The sequence below is a fragment of the Sceloporus undulatus genome, chromosome 1, assembly GCF_019175285.1.
Source record: "Sceloporus undulatus isolate JIND9_A2432 ecotype Alabama chromosome 1, SceUnd_v1.1, whole genome shotgun sequence".
Classification (NCBI taxonomy): domain Eukaryota; kingdom Metazoa; phylum Chordata; class Lepidosauria; order Squamata; family Phrynosomatidae; genus Sceloporus; species Sceloporus undulatus.
In genome coordinates this window covers 65,635,985-65,651,937 of record NC_056522.1, presented here as the reverse complement: position 1 = coordinate 65,651,937, position 15,953 = coordinate 65,635,985, and the positions used below count along the sequence as shown (strand labels likewise).

The window sequence follows — 15,953 nt, the reverse complement described above, 5'->3', positions numbered from 1 at the left end:
CTTTTTAAACAAAGCTTTCACAACTGCCTCCTTTAGGCAAGGTGGAACTTTGCCTTGTTGTAGGGAGGTTCTGTCTACCTCCTTTATCCAGTCAGCTAGTCCCTCTCTGGCCTGTTTAATAAGCCAAGAATGACAAGGGTGGACAATTGTGATGGACAAGATGCCATCAAAATTGTTAATGCTCTTCCAGAGGCCCTCAGTATCTTTTTCTGAATGCACTTATGTACTTTTGTCTTTTCAATGAGCACTCATTCAGATTCAACTGCTATTATTGTTTTTAAAAAAAAACATTTATTGTGAAATAGAAGCATTATAACAGTCCATTCTGACATGATTAGAGAAACACAAGCCATATCAGGGCTGCTTCTGCTCACAAGCTGGTTGGTGCCAAGAGATTGTGTAGGACCTTGAGACTAGCTAAGTGAAAAAAAAGTCATAGAATAAGCTTTCATAGACTTGGGGCTCATACAGACAGGCCAAAATAAAGCTGTTTTGGGTCACTTTGTCAGTATGCTGTTTAAATGACACATACATTTTAAGAGGCCAGAAGCTGTGCCAAAGTTGTGCTCCAGTCCTTAGGAGCACACCTCCAAAGTGACCCAAAGCAGCTTTATTTTAGTTTGTCTGGCTCTTGGTCTACTTTCTCATGGAGCTAACTGGTGGTATACTTTAGTCCTGCATGTCTTTGAGGTCTGCAGTCAGACATCATCATCATCATCATCATCATCATCATCATCATCATCATACTGTTTATTTATAGCCCGCTTTTCCAAAAAAATGATCAAAGCGGGGTACAGCATAAATGTAAACAATATACAATATAAAAACATACAATATGAAAGCATCATAAAAAAATCCCAGTAAAAAGCACAATAAAATTCACAAGAATAAACCAAAGAAACAAACTAGCTGGATAAGCAACTGTATAACGGGGGAGAATAACAAATGTCAAGTCACATGGGGGAATGCTTGTTGGAAGAGATAGGTCTTAAGTTTCTTCCTAAACAGGTCAAGGGAGGTGACAGAGCAGAGCTCGTTGGGGAGGGAGTTCCAGGTCTGCGGGGTGGAAACAGAAAATGCCCTTTGGGAAGACGAGGTGTATCTCGTCTTGGGAACCCTTAAGAATTGCTTCCCAACTGATCTGAGAGTGTGGGGCGGATTATATGGGGAGAGGCAGTCCTCCAAGTACCCTGGGCCCAAGCCATTTAAAGCTTTTTAGGTGATAACCAACACCTTGTATTGTGTCCGGAAGTGGACAGTCAGCCAATGAAGATCTTGCAGGATCGGTGTTATGTGGCTAGTCCTGGAACATCCAGTGACCAACCTAGCTGCCATGTTCTGTACTAATTGAAGCTTCTGGGTTTGGTACAAGGGTTGCCCCATGTAGAACACATTACAGAAATCCAACTGAGAGGTTACCAGAGCATGTACCACCGTTTCAAGGTCGCCCCGGCCTAGTTAGGGTTGTAGCTGGCGTATCAGCCGAAGCTGGTAACAGGTGCTCCTGACCGTCACATCCACTTGAGACATCAGGTGGAGCGACGAGTCCAGAAGCACCCCCAGACTGCGAACTGAGTCCTTCAGGGGGAGCGTGACCCCGTTCAGGACAGGTGGACAAATTTCCTTTCCCGGACCAGGAGAACCTATTACGAGTACTTCCGTTTTCTCTGGATTCAGGCTGAGTTTGTTTTATCTCATCCAGCCCCTTACCGACTCCAAGCAGGCATTTAGAGGAGAGATGCCATCCCTAGTCACTGCATCAGTCGGAGACACAGAGAAACATATTTGGGTGTCATCAGCGTAATGATAACACCGCGCCCCGTATCTCCAGATGATCTCTCCCAGTGGTTTCATGTAAATGTTAAATAGCATGGGGGACAGAATAGCTCCTTGAGGGACACCAGATGTAAGCGTCCTCTTATCGGAGCAAACGTCCCCCCAGCTGCACCATCTGGAATCTACCCAAGAGGTAGGAACAGAACCACTGGAGCACAGTGCCCCCGATACCTAACTCCCTCAGGTGTTCCAGGAGGATACCATGGTCAATGGTATCGAAAGCCGCTGAGATGTACAAAAGCACTAACAGGGACACGCTACCCCCGTCCATGCCCAGACGGAGATCATCGACTAAGGTGACCATGGCAGTCTCAACTCCATAGTCCGCCCGGAAGCCGGTTTGAAATGGGTCTAGAAAATCCGTTTAATCCAAGATCGCTTGAAGCTGAAAGGCAACCGCCCTCTCGATCACCTTCCCTAAAAAAGGCAGCAGCAAGACAGGCTCATAATTATTCTGAATCAGGGGGTCTAGGGAGGGCTTTTTTAGCAAAGGTTTTACAACGGCCAGTTTTAGACTAGATGGAAACCGCCCTTCCCCAAAAGATGAATTAATTATACAGCGTAACATGATAGTTACAGCCGTTCCCCCCTGAGCTGCCAGCCATGAAGGACAGGGATCGAGAGAGCATGTCGTCTTCCTAACACTTCGAAGGATCTTGTCCACTTCCTCAGTACTCACAGACTCAAAATGATCCAGTTTAACAGAGTCCATGGAAGCTCTGGAGACCTCTTCTCTGAATTCTGAAGAAATACTGGCATCGAGATCAGCCCTTATCCGAGAGATTTTATCCACAAAGAAATTTTTGAACTCGTCACAGCAGGCTTTGGATGGTTCCAAAATAGGGTTCAGGGAGGGAGGCAGTTGGGTAAGCTCCCTCACTACCCTGAACAGCTCTGCCAGACACGACTCCGCAGACGCAATACGTGCAGTATAGAACGAGTGCTTTGTTGCACTTATTGCCACTCCGTAGGTCTTCAATTGAGACTCTAGCCTTGTCGGCTAAGTGCTGGTGTCTCTGCCAGTTGCGCTCTAGTCATTGCACAGTCCGCTTCCTTTCCCTGAGGTCTTCCGTATACCAGGGTTGCTTTTTGGAAGCAGGCCGGGAAGGACGCTTGGGAGCGATACTGTATATAGCCCTGGAGAGATCTGTATCCCAGGTATTAGTCAGGGCATCAACAGAATCGCCGTCAGTTCCAACCATATACCCCTCTAGGGCTTCTTGGAACCTTTTGGGTTCCATCAGCCTTCGAGAGTGGACCATCCGAATAGGTCCAGCACCCCTGGGGGGGATTTGGGTAGATGCCTTGAATCTAGCCTCGACCAGGAAATGGTCCATCCATGACAAGGCAGAGACATTGATAATCTCCGCCCACGGAGTCTCCATGTCTGTACAAAAGAGAACATCAAGTGTATTACCAGCAGAATGTGTAGGCCCTGAGACCAATTGGGATAGGCCCATGACGGTCATGGTAGCCATGAACTCCCGAGCCGCACCAGATGGGCCTTGGCTGGTCTCGAAGGGGATGTTGAGGTCCCCCAGGACAAGAAGCCTAGGGGACTCCAGCACCAGCTCCGAGACCAGCTGTGTCAGCTCGGCTAGGGAGTCTGTTAGTGCACGAGGTGGCCGGTAGACCAACAGAATCCCTAAACTGTCCCTGGCCTTCAGGGTTAGGTAGATACATTCGATATAGTCAGTTTGTCTGGCATGGTTCCTGGTCAAGGAAAGGGTGTTCTTATGGATCAAGGCAACACCCCCCCCACCCACCCACCTAACCTGGTCTGGTCCTTGAAGGCAAAAGAAATAAAACATTCTCGAATTGCAAAACGTCTGGCTTAGTTTTTCCTTTACTTAAACTCTGTGTCCCAAATCCTATTGTTAATCCAAACCAAAGTAGAACCAGTGAATAAATGGTAAGTTTGACTGATTCAATGGGTTTATTTTAGATGGAACCAGCACTGGGATTTAGAAATACATGTCAGTGTCTCAGTAAAGCTATAGTCTTCTGTTTTAGTAGCAAAAATTTGTAAAGAGTTCACTGTAGACTTTGGATATTTCTAGCATTAAAATAAGCAGGTCCTCATGCAGTAGCAATCTGGTAGATCTGTCAGACAAAGCTAAACAGTGTGTGTTTAGGATTTAAAGTCACATTTTCCTAGTTATTAATGAGATTTCAAGGGTATTAAACTTATCTTTAGTTTTAAACATCAAAAAATAACTTATTTGTTACCATATGTGTCCACAATCATTTGCAGTTACTTTGTTTTGGTATTGAAACACCTTTCTGGTCTTTTTTTCAGATATGCTTGAGGACTGTCATGAGCAAGCTGGTCCAGAATAGATTAGTACTAAAACATTTCCATATATTCTGACCTTTTTGAATGGGTAGTCCAACAATAGATTTTCCAGTGCATCTAATCTAAACAAACAGACAAACAGCTTCATTTATATACCACTTCATACTGAACTAACAGTGTCTAAGCGGTCTACAACTGTAAGCTAATTGCCCTCAACAATCTGGGTACTCGTTTTAGCGACCTCCTCAGAAGGATGCAAGCCTGAGTTGAGCTTGAGCCCTTTTTGCTGGTGTTCAACCTTACGGTTTTGAGTGAGTGGCTGCAGTGCAGGCATTTAACCACTGCACCACCAGGGCTCCTCAGAAAAAACTCAGAAGCAAGAAATTCAAATTAAAGAATTCAAATGAATTAAACCAGAAATTCAAATGAACTCTTTTTTTAAATCAGTAGTTGGACATTTCATGAGAGTATGATATAAAATTGAATTTGATATAAAAGCAAATCATTAAATATGCACTGCAGGCAATACCTTTGGATTTTAAAATACGTAATTTTTGTATTTTATTCCCCTTTTTTGTAAATGATTGCAGCAAGACCAGCTTTACACTTGGGCTGCAGTCAACCAACCCACACATTCATCAGATTACATTGAAGGAAGATTTCCTGGAAGAATTCCATCAGTGTGGCCACCACCAAAGCCCCCAGATGAACAACAGAGAATAAAAAGTAAAGAACAAGGTAAGTCTTGATGTGCTAATGGGAAATAGTACTTGGGCTGGAACTATTGTACGCACTGTTGAAAATGGGACCATTTTATTTAAAGCTCATTTTTATTTCATCCTTAGGAGTTCATTTTCAGAAGAACTTATTGAAAACAAGGAGGGGACTTTTTTGCTTGTATAATATGAGGCATTAGACATGGTATCTAATTGTTTTTCCTGTCTCATGTCATTATTATTTTCCAGTGGATGAAGAGGTTTCAGCATCCAAATCTGTACTCAGAACTCCTTCTATGGAGATTATCACATGGAGTATAAGGATGGGAGCAAAGCAGATTGCTCCCATCTTTATCCTGTCCTATTTGTGCTATTGGGGCCAATTGTGTGAATAGGACGGGAACAAACTGCTTTGCTCCCATCCTTATCCTCTGTGTGATAATCTCCATGTCTGAAGGAAGAAAAGTTTACTGACCTTTGATTACAGAGTTTTAATTAAAACAGTTCTACCATTTATCTACAAATCTGGAAGTAATCTCATAAAGCATATGTTAAAATCCTCTTCACGGTAGTCAAATCATAGAACTCATAGAATCGTAGAGTTGGAAGAGTCCACTAGGGCCATCCAGTCCAACCCCCTGCCATGCAGGAAATCCAAATCAAAGCATCCCTGACAGATGGCCATCCAGCCTCTTTTAAAGACCTCCAAGGAAGGAGACTCCACTACCCTCCGAGGGAGTTTATTCCACTGTTGAACAGCCCTTACTGTCAGGAAGTTCCTCCTAATGTTGAGGTGGAATCTCTTTTTCCTGTAGCTTGCATCCATTGTTCCGGGTTCTGTTCTCTGGAGCAGAAGAAAATAAGCTTGCTTGTTCCCTCCTCAATATGACATCCCTTCAATATTTAAATAGCACTATCATATCACCTCTTAACTTCTTTTCTCCAGGCTAAACATCCCAGCTCCCTAAGTCGTCCTCATAGGGCAGGTTTCCAGACCCTTCACCATTTTTGTCGCCCTCCTTTGGACAGTTTCTCCAGTTGTCCTTTCTGAATTGTGGTGCCCAGAACTGGACAAAGTATTTTAGGTGGGGCCTGACCAAAGCAGAATACAGTGCAATATACTTCTCTTGATCTAGACACTATACTTTATTGATGCAGCCTAAAATTGCATTGGCCTTTTGTAGCTGCTGCATCACACGTTCACTCATGTTCAACTTGTGGTCTCTTGGACTCCTAGATCCCTTTCACACGAGTTTCATTCAGCCAGGTGTCCCCCATCCTATATCTGTGCATGTTATTTTTCCACCCTAAGTGCAATACCTTACATTTCTCCGTGTTGAATTTCATTTTGTTAGCTTTGGCCCAGCTTTTTAGTCTATTCAGGTCATTTGATCTTGATCCTGTCCTCTGGGGTATTAGCTATTCCTCCTAATTTGGTGTCATCTGCAAATTTGATAAGTATGCTCCCAATTCTGTCATCCAGGTCATTGATAAAGATGTTGATAACACTGGCCCGGACAGACCCTGTGGGACCCACTGGCCACTTCTCTCCAGGATGAAAAGGAGCCATTGTTGAGCACCCTTTGGGTTCGGGCCGGTCAACCAGTTACAAATCCATGAAACAGTTACCTTGTCTAGCCACATTTTACAAGTTTGTTTGCAGAATGTCATGGGAAACCTGTCAAAGGCCTTACTGAAATCAAGATATACTATATCCACAGCATTCCTTCATCTAACAAGCTGGTCATTTTATCAAAGAAAGATTAGATTTGTCTGGCATGACTTGTTTCTCTGAACCACATGTTGAGTTTTTTGTGATTATGGGAATTGCCATCTAGATGTTCACAAACCCTCTGTTTAATGATCTGCTCTAGAATCTTTCCTGGTATTGATGTCAGACTAACTGATGATAATTGTTGGGATCCTCTTTTTCCCCTTTTTGAAGAGGGGGACAACGTTTGCCCTCCTCCAGTCTGCTGGGATCTCTCCTGTTTTCCAGGAGTTTTCAAAGATATTGCCAATGGCTCCGTATTACATTGCCAGTTCTTTTAATACCCTTGGATGGAGTTCATCTGGTCCTGGAGACTTAAATTCATTTGATTAACAAGGTTTTCCTCTACTATCTCTTTACTTATTCTGCCCATTGTCAAGTTTCTTGTTTTTCAATAAAATTCCTTGTTCCTCAGCTTGCCTTCAATGAAATGGTGTTGGCTTAATGCTTTCTAGCCAGGGTCTATTGAAAAGGCATGGTTCCCCACCCTTATCTTTTTAGATGTTGGGATTGAGTTTTTGCCATTTTTCAGTTAATCTGTTTGGACCTCTCTTTTATCAGTTTTTGATTGCTGGGGGCTTTCAATCTTGAATGTGGGTAAAATCCAAACAGGCAAAATTACTATCAAACACTCCACTTAATCACTCTTAATATTGGAATCTTGGGATATTTATAAGGAAGAATGAACTAGTCTGTTAGTCTTTTAGGCTTTTATTATATTACAAACAAACATTCTTATTAGGGAGAAAACACGGACTGTTCAATGTCTAGACACATTGTTTTCATTACATTATATTATGTGTGAGGCATTACACATTTATTACATTACATTACATTGCATTCTGCATTTTATATATAGAGGACTATCTATCCTGGGTTGGAGGAACACACAGGCATCCAAGGATAATAGCCTGTGACATTGCTATAACTGGCAGCAGAATGGGATATCTTTAGTTTATCTATTTTGGAGTGCTTGTATGATCAGCAGTCCATACCTCCAAAGCAGTATGCCTGGATCAAACCCCAAAGAGCCACTCTGTACTTATGCTGTCTGGAAAAAAAACCTTCTCCCACACTGAGAAACAGCAAACAAAATGACACACTGAGCTCTCGGTCAGAGGTACTTTAATCTTCATTCCATTGTTTAAAAATCATATTCCACAGACAAGAATCTCATGCCTATACAACACCATACGACAGCCACAATGGGCACTGGAGCTCCTCCCTTATAACATTTGCCATTTCCAGGCATTTAGTCCAGCCTTTTTCCAGTGTGTTTACATCTATACACAGTTCACCATGTGTGCATGACTTTGCACTTCTGCTACTGCTGATTTTATGTCCTGCCATGATTGCATCATAGTCCATTGCCTCATCTGGGTCCTAAATGCTTGGTCATCATGGCTTCCTATGACCCATAGTAACCCGTTACCTTTGTCTGACATCTGTACATTTTCCAGCATACCTAAATCCTGACAACTAACCTGTTTGAGAGCAGAGCTTCTCTCTTTCTGCCATCATCTGGTTCTTTATCAGCAAGGAACAAAAGTATTGGCATGACCTGTTGTAACAGCCATATGAAACTGAATGGTCCCTTATCTCTTTAGACTGAGGGATTGGGGGTTCCTTGCCACTTGTTATCTAATCTGGATCAGTCTGGGATACTATTGTCACCTTCTGGTCACCTGAGTGCTCAATTCATGATGGCGACTAAGCCACAGGCAAGTTAAGAGCAACACTCTACTTAAGCATTTTTAAGTATTGAATCTCAGGATATTATATGGGAAATGAGCAGGCTCTTTTGTAATCTTTAGGCTATTTATTATATATCTCCATAGATTTATAAACATAGATATTTTCCTGAGGGAGAACCCAGACATGTCAAAAAGCCGCTCAGCTTTGGAGGAGAGAAGAGGCAAGCACAGTTCCACTATGCTTAGCCTAGATACGATGAGAGGCCTTCCTTCCATTCCAATTGCATTACCTGACCTGGGGGGGGGGGAGAGAAGACTGGCAGTAACTCCTGGATTGATCCCCTTTCCCACTACATTTCCTTGTCCTTTTGTGTCATGTCTTTTTTAGATTGAAAGCCTGGGAACAGGAAAATGTCTAAATAACAATTGTAAGCACTCGCGAGAGCCTTTGTGGAAGAAGAGTGAGGTATAAATATCAAAATGAAATGAAATGAATTCATCTAGAGAAGTTGCGAAGTCTATGAAAGCTACAACCTCTTTTCACACAGGCCCTATACGACAGGCCAAAATAAGCTGCTTCGAATCACTTTGGAGGTATGGTGTTTCAATGATGCATGCATCCTAAGACTCTGGAACTGCACCAAAGCTGCATTCCAGTCCTTAGGATTGGAGCGTGGCTTTGGTGCAGCTTCGGACTCTTAGGACGCATGCATCATTGAAACACCATACCTCCAAGTGACGCGAAGCAGCTTTATTTGGCCTGTCGGTATCAGGCCACAGTCCTCAAAGGTGCTGCAGTTCCCCTTGCATACGATATTCCAGACTAACATGGCTATGTCTCTCATTTCTTACCATGTACATCTTTTCCACAAGCCAATATGCTGAAATTTAGTTTTAGAAATTCAGTAGAAATCTTCAACAGGCTAATTGTTTCAGCCTTGATTGTATTTTTGAGTATGCACTTTTAAATATAGATTTAACCGTTAAGGTGGTTTTTTATACTCATAGCAATTTGGATAACAAAATAACCTTCAATCCAGTGCCTTTATAACTTTATGGCCTTTTTATACATGCATCCAAACAGAAGATGATCAAGGTGAGTAATCAGGTTTTAATTAACTAAGTGAGGTATAAAAAAGGTTAGGTGTATATGAATGAGAATGAATAATAGACTAGTCAGATGATAATGTTCTATTCCAGTAGAAAATAAGTATAGGAATAATGGAAACATAACTAATGGCACGGAACAGACCCCCAAAAGGGGGCCTGCACGCACTAATTCCCTGGCAGAGGGAAGCTGTAGCCGCCAAACCTCGGCGGCCCTCCAGAGTAAAAGAAAACCCGAAAAAACAGGTTCTTTTTGCACCACAGGGCGGATGTCACAGTGCGCCAATGGCACACTCACGGCATAAGCAATGTGTGGCGCCATACGGATGCCATGCCACACTTACATCACGATGGCGGCTCCCGTGTATATGGGATGCCACATTGTTATGCTGCCATCCATGGCGAGGTTAGAGACGGTGTGGTTGCCGCGCAGTCCCTAACCCTAAAATCAGCGCCTAAGGTGCTTCTTAGGCAAGGAATATTCAGAAGTTGTTTGCCAGTTCATTCCTCTGAAAATAGCACCTTCTGTCATTGGTGGTTTCCCATCCATGGCTGACCCTGCTTAGCTTCCAAGATCAAGTAACCAGAAAAAGCTGAAGTCAGTATTCTGACTTAGCTAGAAATAAAAATGGAATAGGGCATAAAATTATATGTTACTCTATTCATTATCAGTCATGAAAATATTCCATACAGTCAAGTGGGTGGGAAATAAATATATTGAACACCCAGTACAATATGAACCAATTATATTAAAAAAAATTCATCTGAATAAATCACTGACACTTCTTGGAATGCTAGTCTAAGCATACTTTCATAGAACAAGGGCCCAAAACACACGGGAGAAATAATCCAGTTTCAGACTGCTTTAACTGCCTTGACCCAATGCAGGGATTCTGGGAGACATTTAGCCTTCTCTATCAGAGAGCTCTGGTGCCACAATAACGATAATTCCCAGGATTCTAGCACAGAACCAGGGCAGTTAAAGCAGTCTCAAACCGGATTATTTCTCCAGTTCACATAATGGGCATACTGTATAAGGTCATATAATGGGACTCATTTTAAAATTATGTGCGTAATCGGTACAGATGTTTAAATAATACAGTGTACCCTCACCATACGTCGCGTGCACTATACGTGGCTTCCCGCTTATGCGGAAGCCGCACGACTATTAAGTAAAGGGCGTGCACACTGCCCCGATCCATGAAACACACCTCCATTGTTTGCAATGGGGCTTGAGCATACACTGATTTCCCCTTAGACAGGGGATCTGGAACGGATCCCCTGTGAAGTGAAGGGCCCACTGTATAAGATAAGGATTTAGGATGTCACTTACAAATGCCACTTGCATTCTGTATCCGGAAACCAGTAATGAAGGCTAGAATATGCACCTTGTGACCATACTACTGGGATTGAAGAGCCATGATAAATCTCTGCACTGTGATTAGAAGATAAGTTGCCAGTCACAAAGTTACATAGCACCATCTCATTCTTACTTCTGTCTGGTTTGGGGAGGGTTTGTTTTGTTTTGTTTGCAGAGGGAAATGTCAAGGTTTGGAGGCTCAAGGTGTATCTCTGCTTTTCCAAATCCAGATTGCTAACAAATAATATTTTGATCTGGTCTGCTTTGCAGGAGCTGCCAGTAGATTCTGACAGCTCCCAGATCTGCCTAAATGAAATGAGTTTTTGTGGGTTTTCGGGCTATGTGGCCATGTTCTAGAAGAATGTCGGGTGAAATGTCAAGAAGAAACTCTTCTAGAACATGGCCACATAGCCCAAAAAACCCACAAAAAACTATGGATGCCAGCCATGAAAGCATTTGGCTTCACATTGGAAATGAGTTTGATTGTGGATTATCCAAATGAGGAGTACCTAATTTATGTGAATATATGCTAACATATGTGATTAGAATTTTTCTATGCAGTTGAGACTCCTATTAAACTGGAATCCCCCTACACTGAGAAGATTTTGATGCATGTGGATCTCATAAGTGCTAGATGCTCAGATGTCTAGGGGCATGACTATGAGGTGTAACCCTACTATTGTTATGTTACTGTGTGATTCCAACCTCAAAAGGAGAACAATGTAGAAATGCACACCACCAAATACAGTATATGGGTCTTTAATATACGTTTCTATGTCAAACTACAGTTGATTAAATTTGATGTTTCTCAGATATTTTTCAGATTCTTATTTCAATATGCTTCTCCATTAATAGTAAATAGTAATGTTCACTTTTAATTCCCTTCCCAGAACATGAAGCTACAGCTGTGGCAACAGATACAGAACATACAGCAGGTGTTCAGCAAGTACAGGTAAGGTGATGGTAGGAGAATATGTACTTGGTTGAATCATGGAATTCGCATGGAGATTAAATGAAACAACAATCATCTTGTAACTATTGACAATTATAGTTGTCCATAGACTTCTTGGCTCAGATTATTCAACCACTTCATGCCTTTCAGCTGAATGTGTGAACTGGATCAACACGTGATTGACGCTGAGAATATGCAAGTGCATATAAAGTGGTGTTGATGATGTAAGAAGGCTTATTTTTCCTGTGCAAGTGATTACATTAAGCTCCAATAATGACACAGGCAAAGGTTTATTGTATTAAATAGTAGTCTTTGCTTCATATACTGCAGACTCATCATGATCAGATCCCTCCACAGCTGTATTAAAATATAATTTAAAGAATGGTTGCATCATTCCACACAACTCCAGTATGTGGCCTTCAGTATGTTTGTCCAGAGTTGTTTAATGCCTGGATGTTTAAACACCGAGGATGCCCATCCTGTTAAGATCTATGTGGCATCATAATTAAAATCCCATATTTATGCCATTTATAAAGACTATGCCATCCACTCACCATCTTGTAGTTAGCGCTTTTCTTGATTTGCTCTATGATTTTACATTCCCCTGCCTTGACACCTCCTGACCTGATTATTGCAAGCACACTTCTCACCTATTCCCCACCTACCCATACTCTTTCTGTCTTTCGAAAAATTCTAGAGTAGAATGCGTCACAGAAGAGACATATTACTTATAGTTGGTTTTATTTGGAAAGTTATATTAGTCCTTTCACCAATTCATTTCAGTTTTAGAGGTACTGTAAATATAAAGGTGTGCTATGGTAGATATGATAGACAATGGAAAACCTGTGTCTGACATCTTCTTGCAACACTACTTGCAAGCTAGTTATGTTGTAACTGCCTTTAGTGTGTCCAAGGAAACCTTGTATCTGCCCACATGCCTGAGTAGTCTCCGCGATCAACACTAGGCCTACATGGCTTTCGAAAGGAAAGGACAAAGCACAGAAGCCATGAATAGCTGACATTTTTAAGTGGCCAGTTCAACTGGGCCATGCTTCATATGACCTCTACGGTAGTAACTGAGGCTTGAATGCTTTTGAAGCTCACCCCATTTAACACTAAGTCCCAAACAATATGTCATGTCAACATAAAAGTGGGAGGGGGTGAGACAGTGAAGAAATAAGGACTTAGCTGAACAGGGTTCTGAAATATAGTAGTGGCTGATGATCACTGTGATCTGGGGTAACTGTTCCTGTGGTTTGAAAATGGCCGTAGAAAGATCCTTATTTTGGTAGTGCCTTGGTCAGGTGCAGGTCTGCCTCTTTTCTCAGAGCTCCCTATTTGACCTCACTGTCATTATATCCTAATTCTGTTTTCATTTTCCTCTTGTTCACCATCCCCAATCTTGGCCTCTTTCATGTCACCCAGTAGACGGTTTCCTAATAAAAGCAAAAGCTAGGAAGAAATTATTCCTCATCTTTCCCCAAAATGTAAACATTCTCCAAGGAGGAAGGGTATAAACAGAAGAAGTTCATTGCTTCTTTCTGCTTTTAGCTTTTCATGGGGTCCAGCCAATAGTAAAACATGGTACCTTCCCATATTATTTTTTCTGTAGTGGCTGCCTTACTTTTACCACTCTGCCTCTGCCATTCTTACCAATGTAAACTGTGATGAGTCTTGCTTCTCTGATCCCTTCTGGATCCAGTGCCAATGCCTGGTCATTCTCACTGGATGAAAATCTTATTAGAAGCTTTCAAAGTACCACATAGTCAGTCCAGTAGTCACCTGTTTGAATCTGTAGCAATGACCCTGTCTGTACCAACTGGCAGTCAGATCTGGCAACATCTATCACAACTCCAGACAGATGTGGGTATAGAGGACGATATTAGGCAATGAGGGACCATGTCAGGGTGACATTTAATCTCTGTGTTGGTGGTAGGTCTGGAGGGCCAGTTTTCTGCCTTGGAATCCCCCGGGGGGGGGGGGGGGCTTGCAGACCTCATGCGGAAAACCCCAATTCAAAATGTTTCAGGAAGCCCACATTCTGGATTGAAGAAAGACTAATTTTATTTTAAGCAGTACATAGGCTTTGCAAACTTTGCTTCAGTAAAAGCGTTCATTGGGAGGGACAAAATATGTAGACTGGAGAGGTTAGAGAGCAAAAAAGCAGCCACAAGGCAGCATCTGTCTATTCCTAGTGTCAACTAACAAATGTACCAGAGGAATATTTTCATTTCCCCCCCTCCACCAACTGTTTCGCTTCCCTGATGTGTTTGCTGTGTGTGTGCTTATTATTTCAACTGGAGCTTTCACTATAGGTCTTACTTCTTGGGGACAGGGGTTATTTGTAATATTTATTTATCTGCTGAGTCCACTGACAGGACAGAAGAAAGTTAATCTTCTTCTCATGCTATGGTCATAATGCGCCCACCCACCACACACACAATCAATTGCTCCTAACAGCAAAGAGAATGATGATGATGATGCTATAATAATAATAATAATAATAATAATAATAATAATAAATTTATTGTATCCGCCCTTCTGCGAACAATCGGGCGGCTAACAAAGTTAAAAATCAAGACATATAAAATCCCTGGTACCCTCCCCTCCTTAAAAAGTATTAAATTCAATGCAATTTAAAAATTTTTAAAAAACGAAAAAAAACACAAACAAACACAACATACAAGTTAAAAACTGACCAGAAGGTCAACAACATCATACCAACAAGCAAATCAGTGGGAGACATAATTTCAAGCACTGTGTTTAGCATCCTGTCCAATTTCCTCCCAAACTTCGCTTTGTTTCTGTATATTTTTGTTACACCCTTTCTCTTTAACCCATGATTTTTTTTGGGGGGGGGGCAATTTTTCTGGAAGCTTATCCTAATCCATGATCACAGTATGTTTTTTATTGTCTTGAGATTTTGGTTTATCCTTCTGGCTGAAGTTAGTTAACAGCATGCTATTTCCTGATCTTGTTACTCTCAAACATAAACCTGTTAGGTTACTTATGGGGAGCAGACTGAGACTGTGGCTTGGAAAGGCCCATGTGCTGACAGCAGCTTAGGACACTAAAAGAAGAGCGAACAGTACAAGTGAGTTAGAGCTTATCTCCTATTGCTTGTTTTGGCAATAACTGCAGCGGGAAAGTGCATCTTTCTCTCCTTCACAGGGAAAGATGCATGAGCTCACCTCGGAATATTTGAAGAAAATAGCAGCAGAAGAATTCCAACTCACTTGTCCTTACTCTCTCCTGTTAATTTTGAATGCCTTGCACCTGAACTGATAGCTCACCTGGAATCAAATTCAGGTCAATACACTAGATAGATTATACAGATTCTGCAACATACAAACTATTTTGCTCTTCTAGACATATACTTCATTTTATTGATAGAAGCATTATGGCTATTTGAATGATTTTTTAAAAGGCTACCTACATCCCAATCAAAGCAATGTTTTCTATTCCAGTTCTTTCTGTATGCCAGTTTCAAAAAATGGACCATAATCAAGAGAGTCTTACAATATCTTCTTGGTTGTAGATAGCATTTCTTCATGAAAGCCAGCACTTGGCATCAAGAAAGACTCATGGCTCTGATATGCCCATAAAGCTTCCAAGTGAGCATTAGGCTTTCTGATTGTTCAGCTCAAATTAATAGACCCTTTGGAACCCAGTGTACCTCCTCTGAATCTGGCAGTTCTTAGACACTGAAGACAGATTTATCCTGTAAGATTTATATATGCATTTTCCAAGAATATGAAAACAATATGTTGACTTCAAAATCTCTTGTGTGCAGCACAGTTTGGAACATGATTTCAAAAGGTTTCCTATTTTTAGATTACACTGCTGTGGTCATGGCCTATCTTTTAAAAAATAATAATAATTGTGAAGCAAATTTAATTTTAATGCTATATAAAATATCATCATCTTTGGCTGCAAATACCTGGTCATTAATTGGGCCTCTAGCTGTCTCATTTTACCCGATGACCTAAAATCAGAACCCTCTCACCTCTCTCTGCTCCTGGCATTTGTAATTGTTTAAAAGAAAAAAAAGTACAGTTGCCAGTATGAGCCAATTCTGTATTTAACATTTAAAACCAAACAAATTAATGTAAAATTATTCCGTCAATGATTGTGGGTCAAGCCCACATACAGAGAATTCCAGTAAGAAGTTGTTTTCAGAGGCCTATCTGGATTAAAAAGAGTTCCAGAATGAGGCACCAT

General features: G+C 41.6%; 1 protein-coding gene across 1 annotated transcript in view; it reads left to right on the top strand.

Moving 5' to 3' along the window:
- FMN2 (formin 2) overlaps positions 1–15,953 on the top strand; it is a 241,492-nt gene that overhangs the window by 51,937 nt on the left and 173,602 nt on the right. Inside the window, 3 exon segments of the mRNA XM_042445525.1 lie at positions 4,723–4,870; positions 9,398–9,409; positions 11,671–11,732. Coding sequence (XP_042301459.1) covers positions 4,723–4,870; positions 9,398–9,409; positions 11,671–11,732 — 222 coding nt within the window.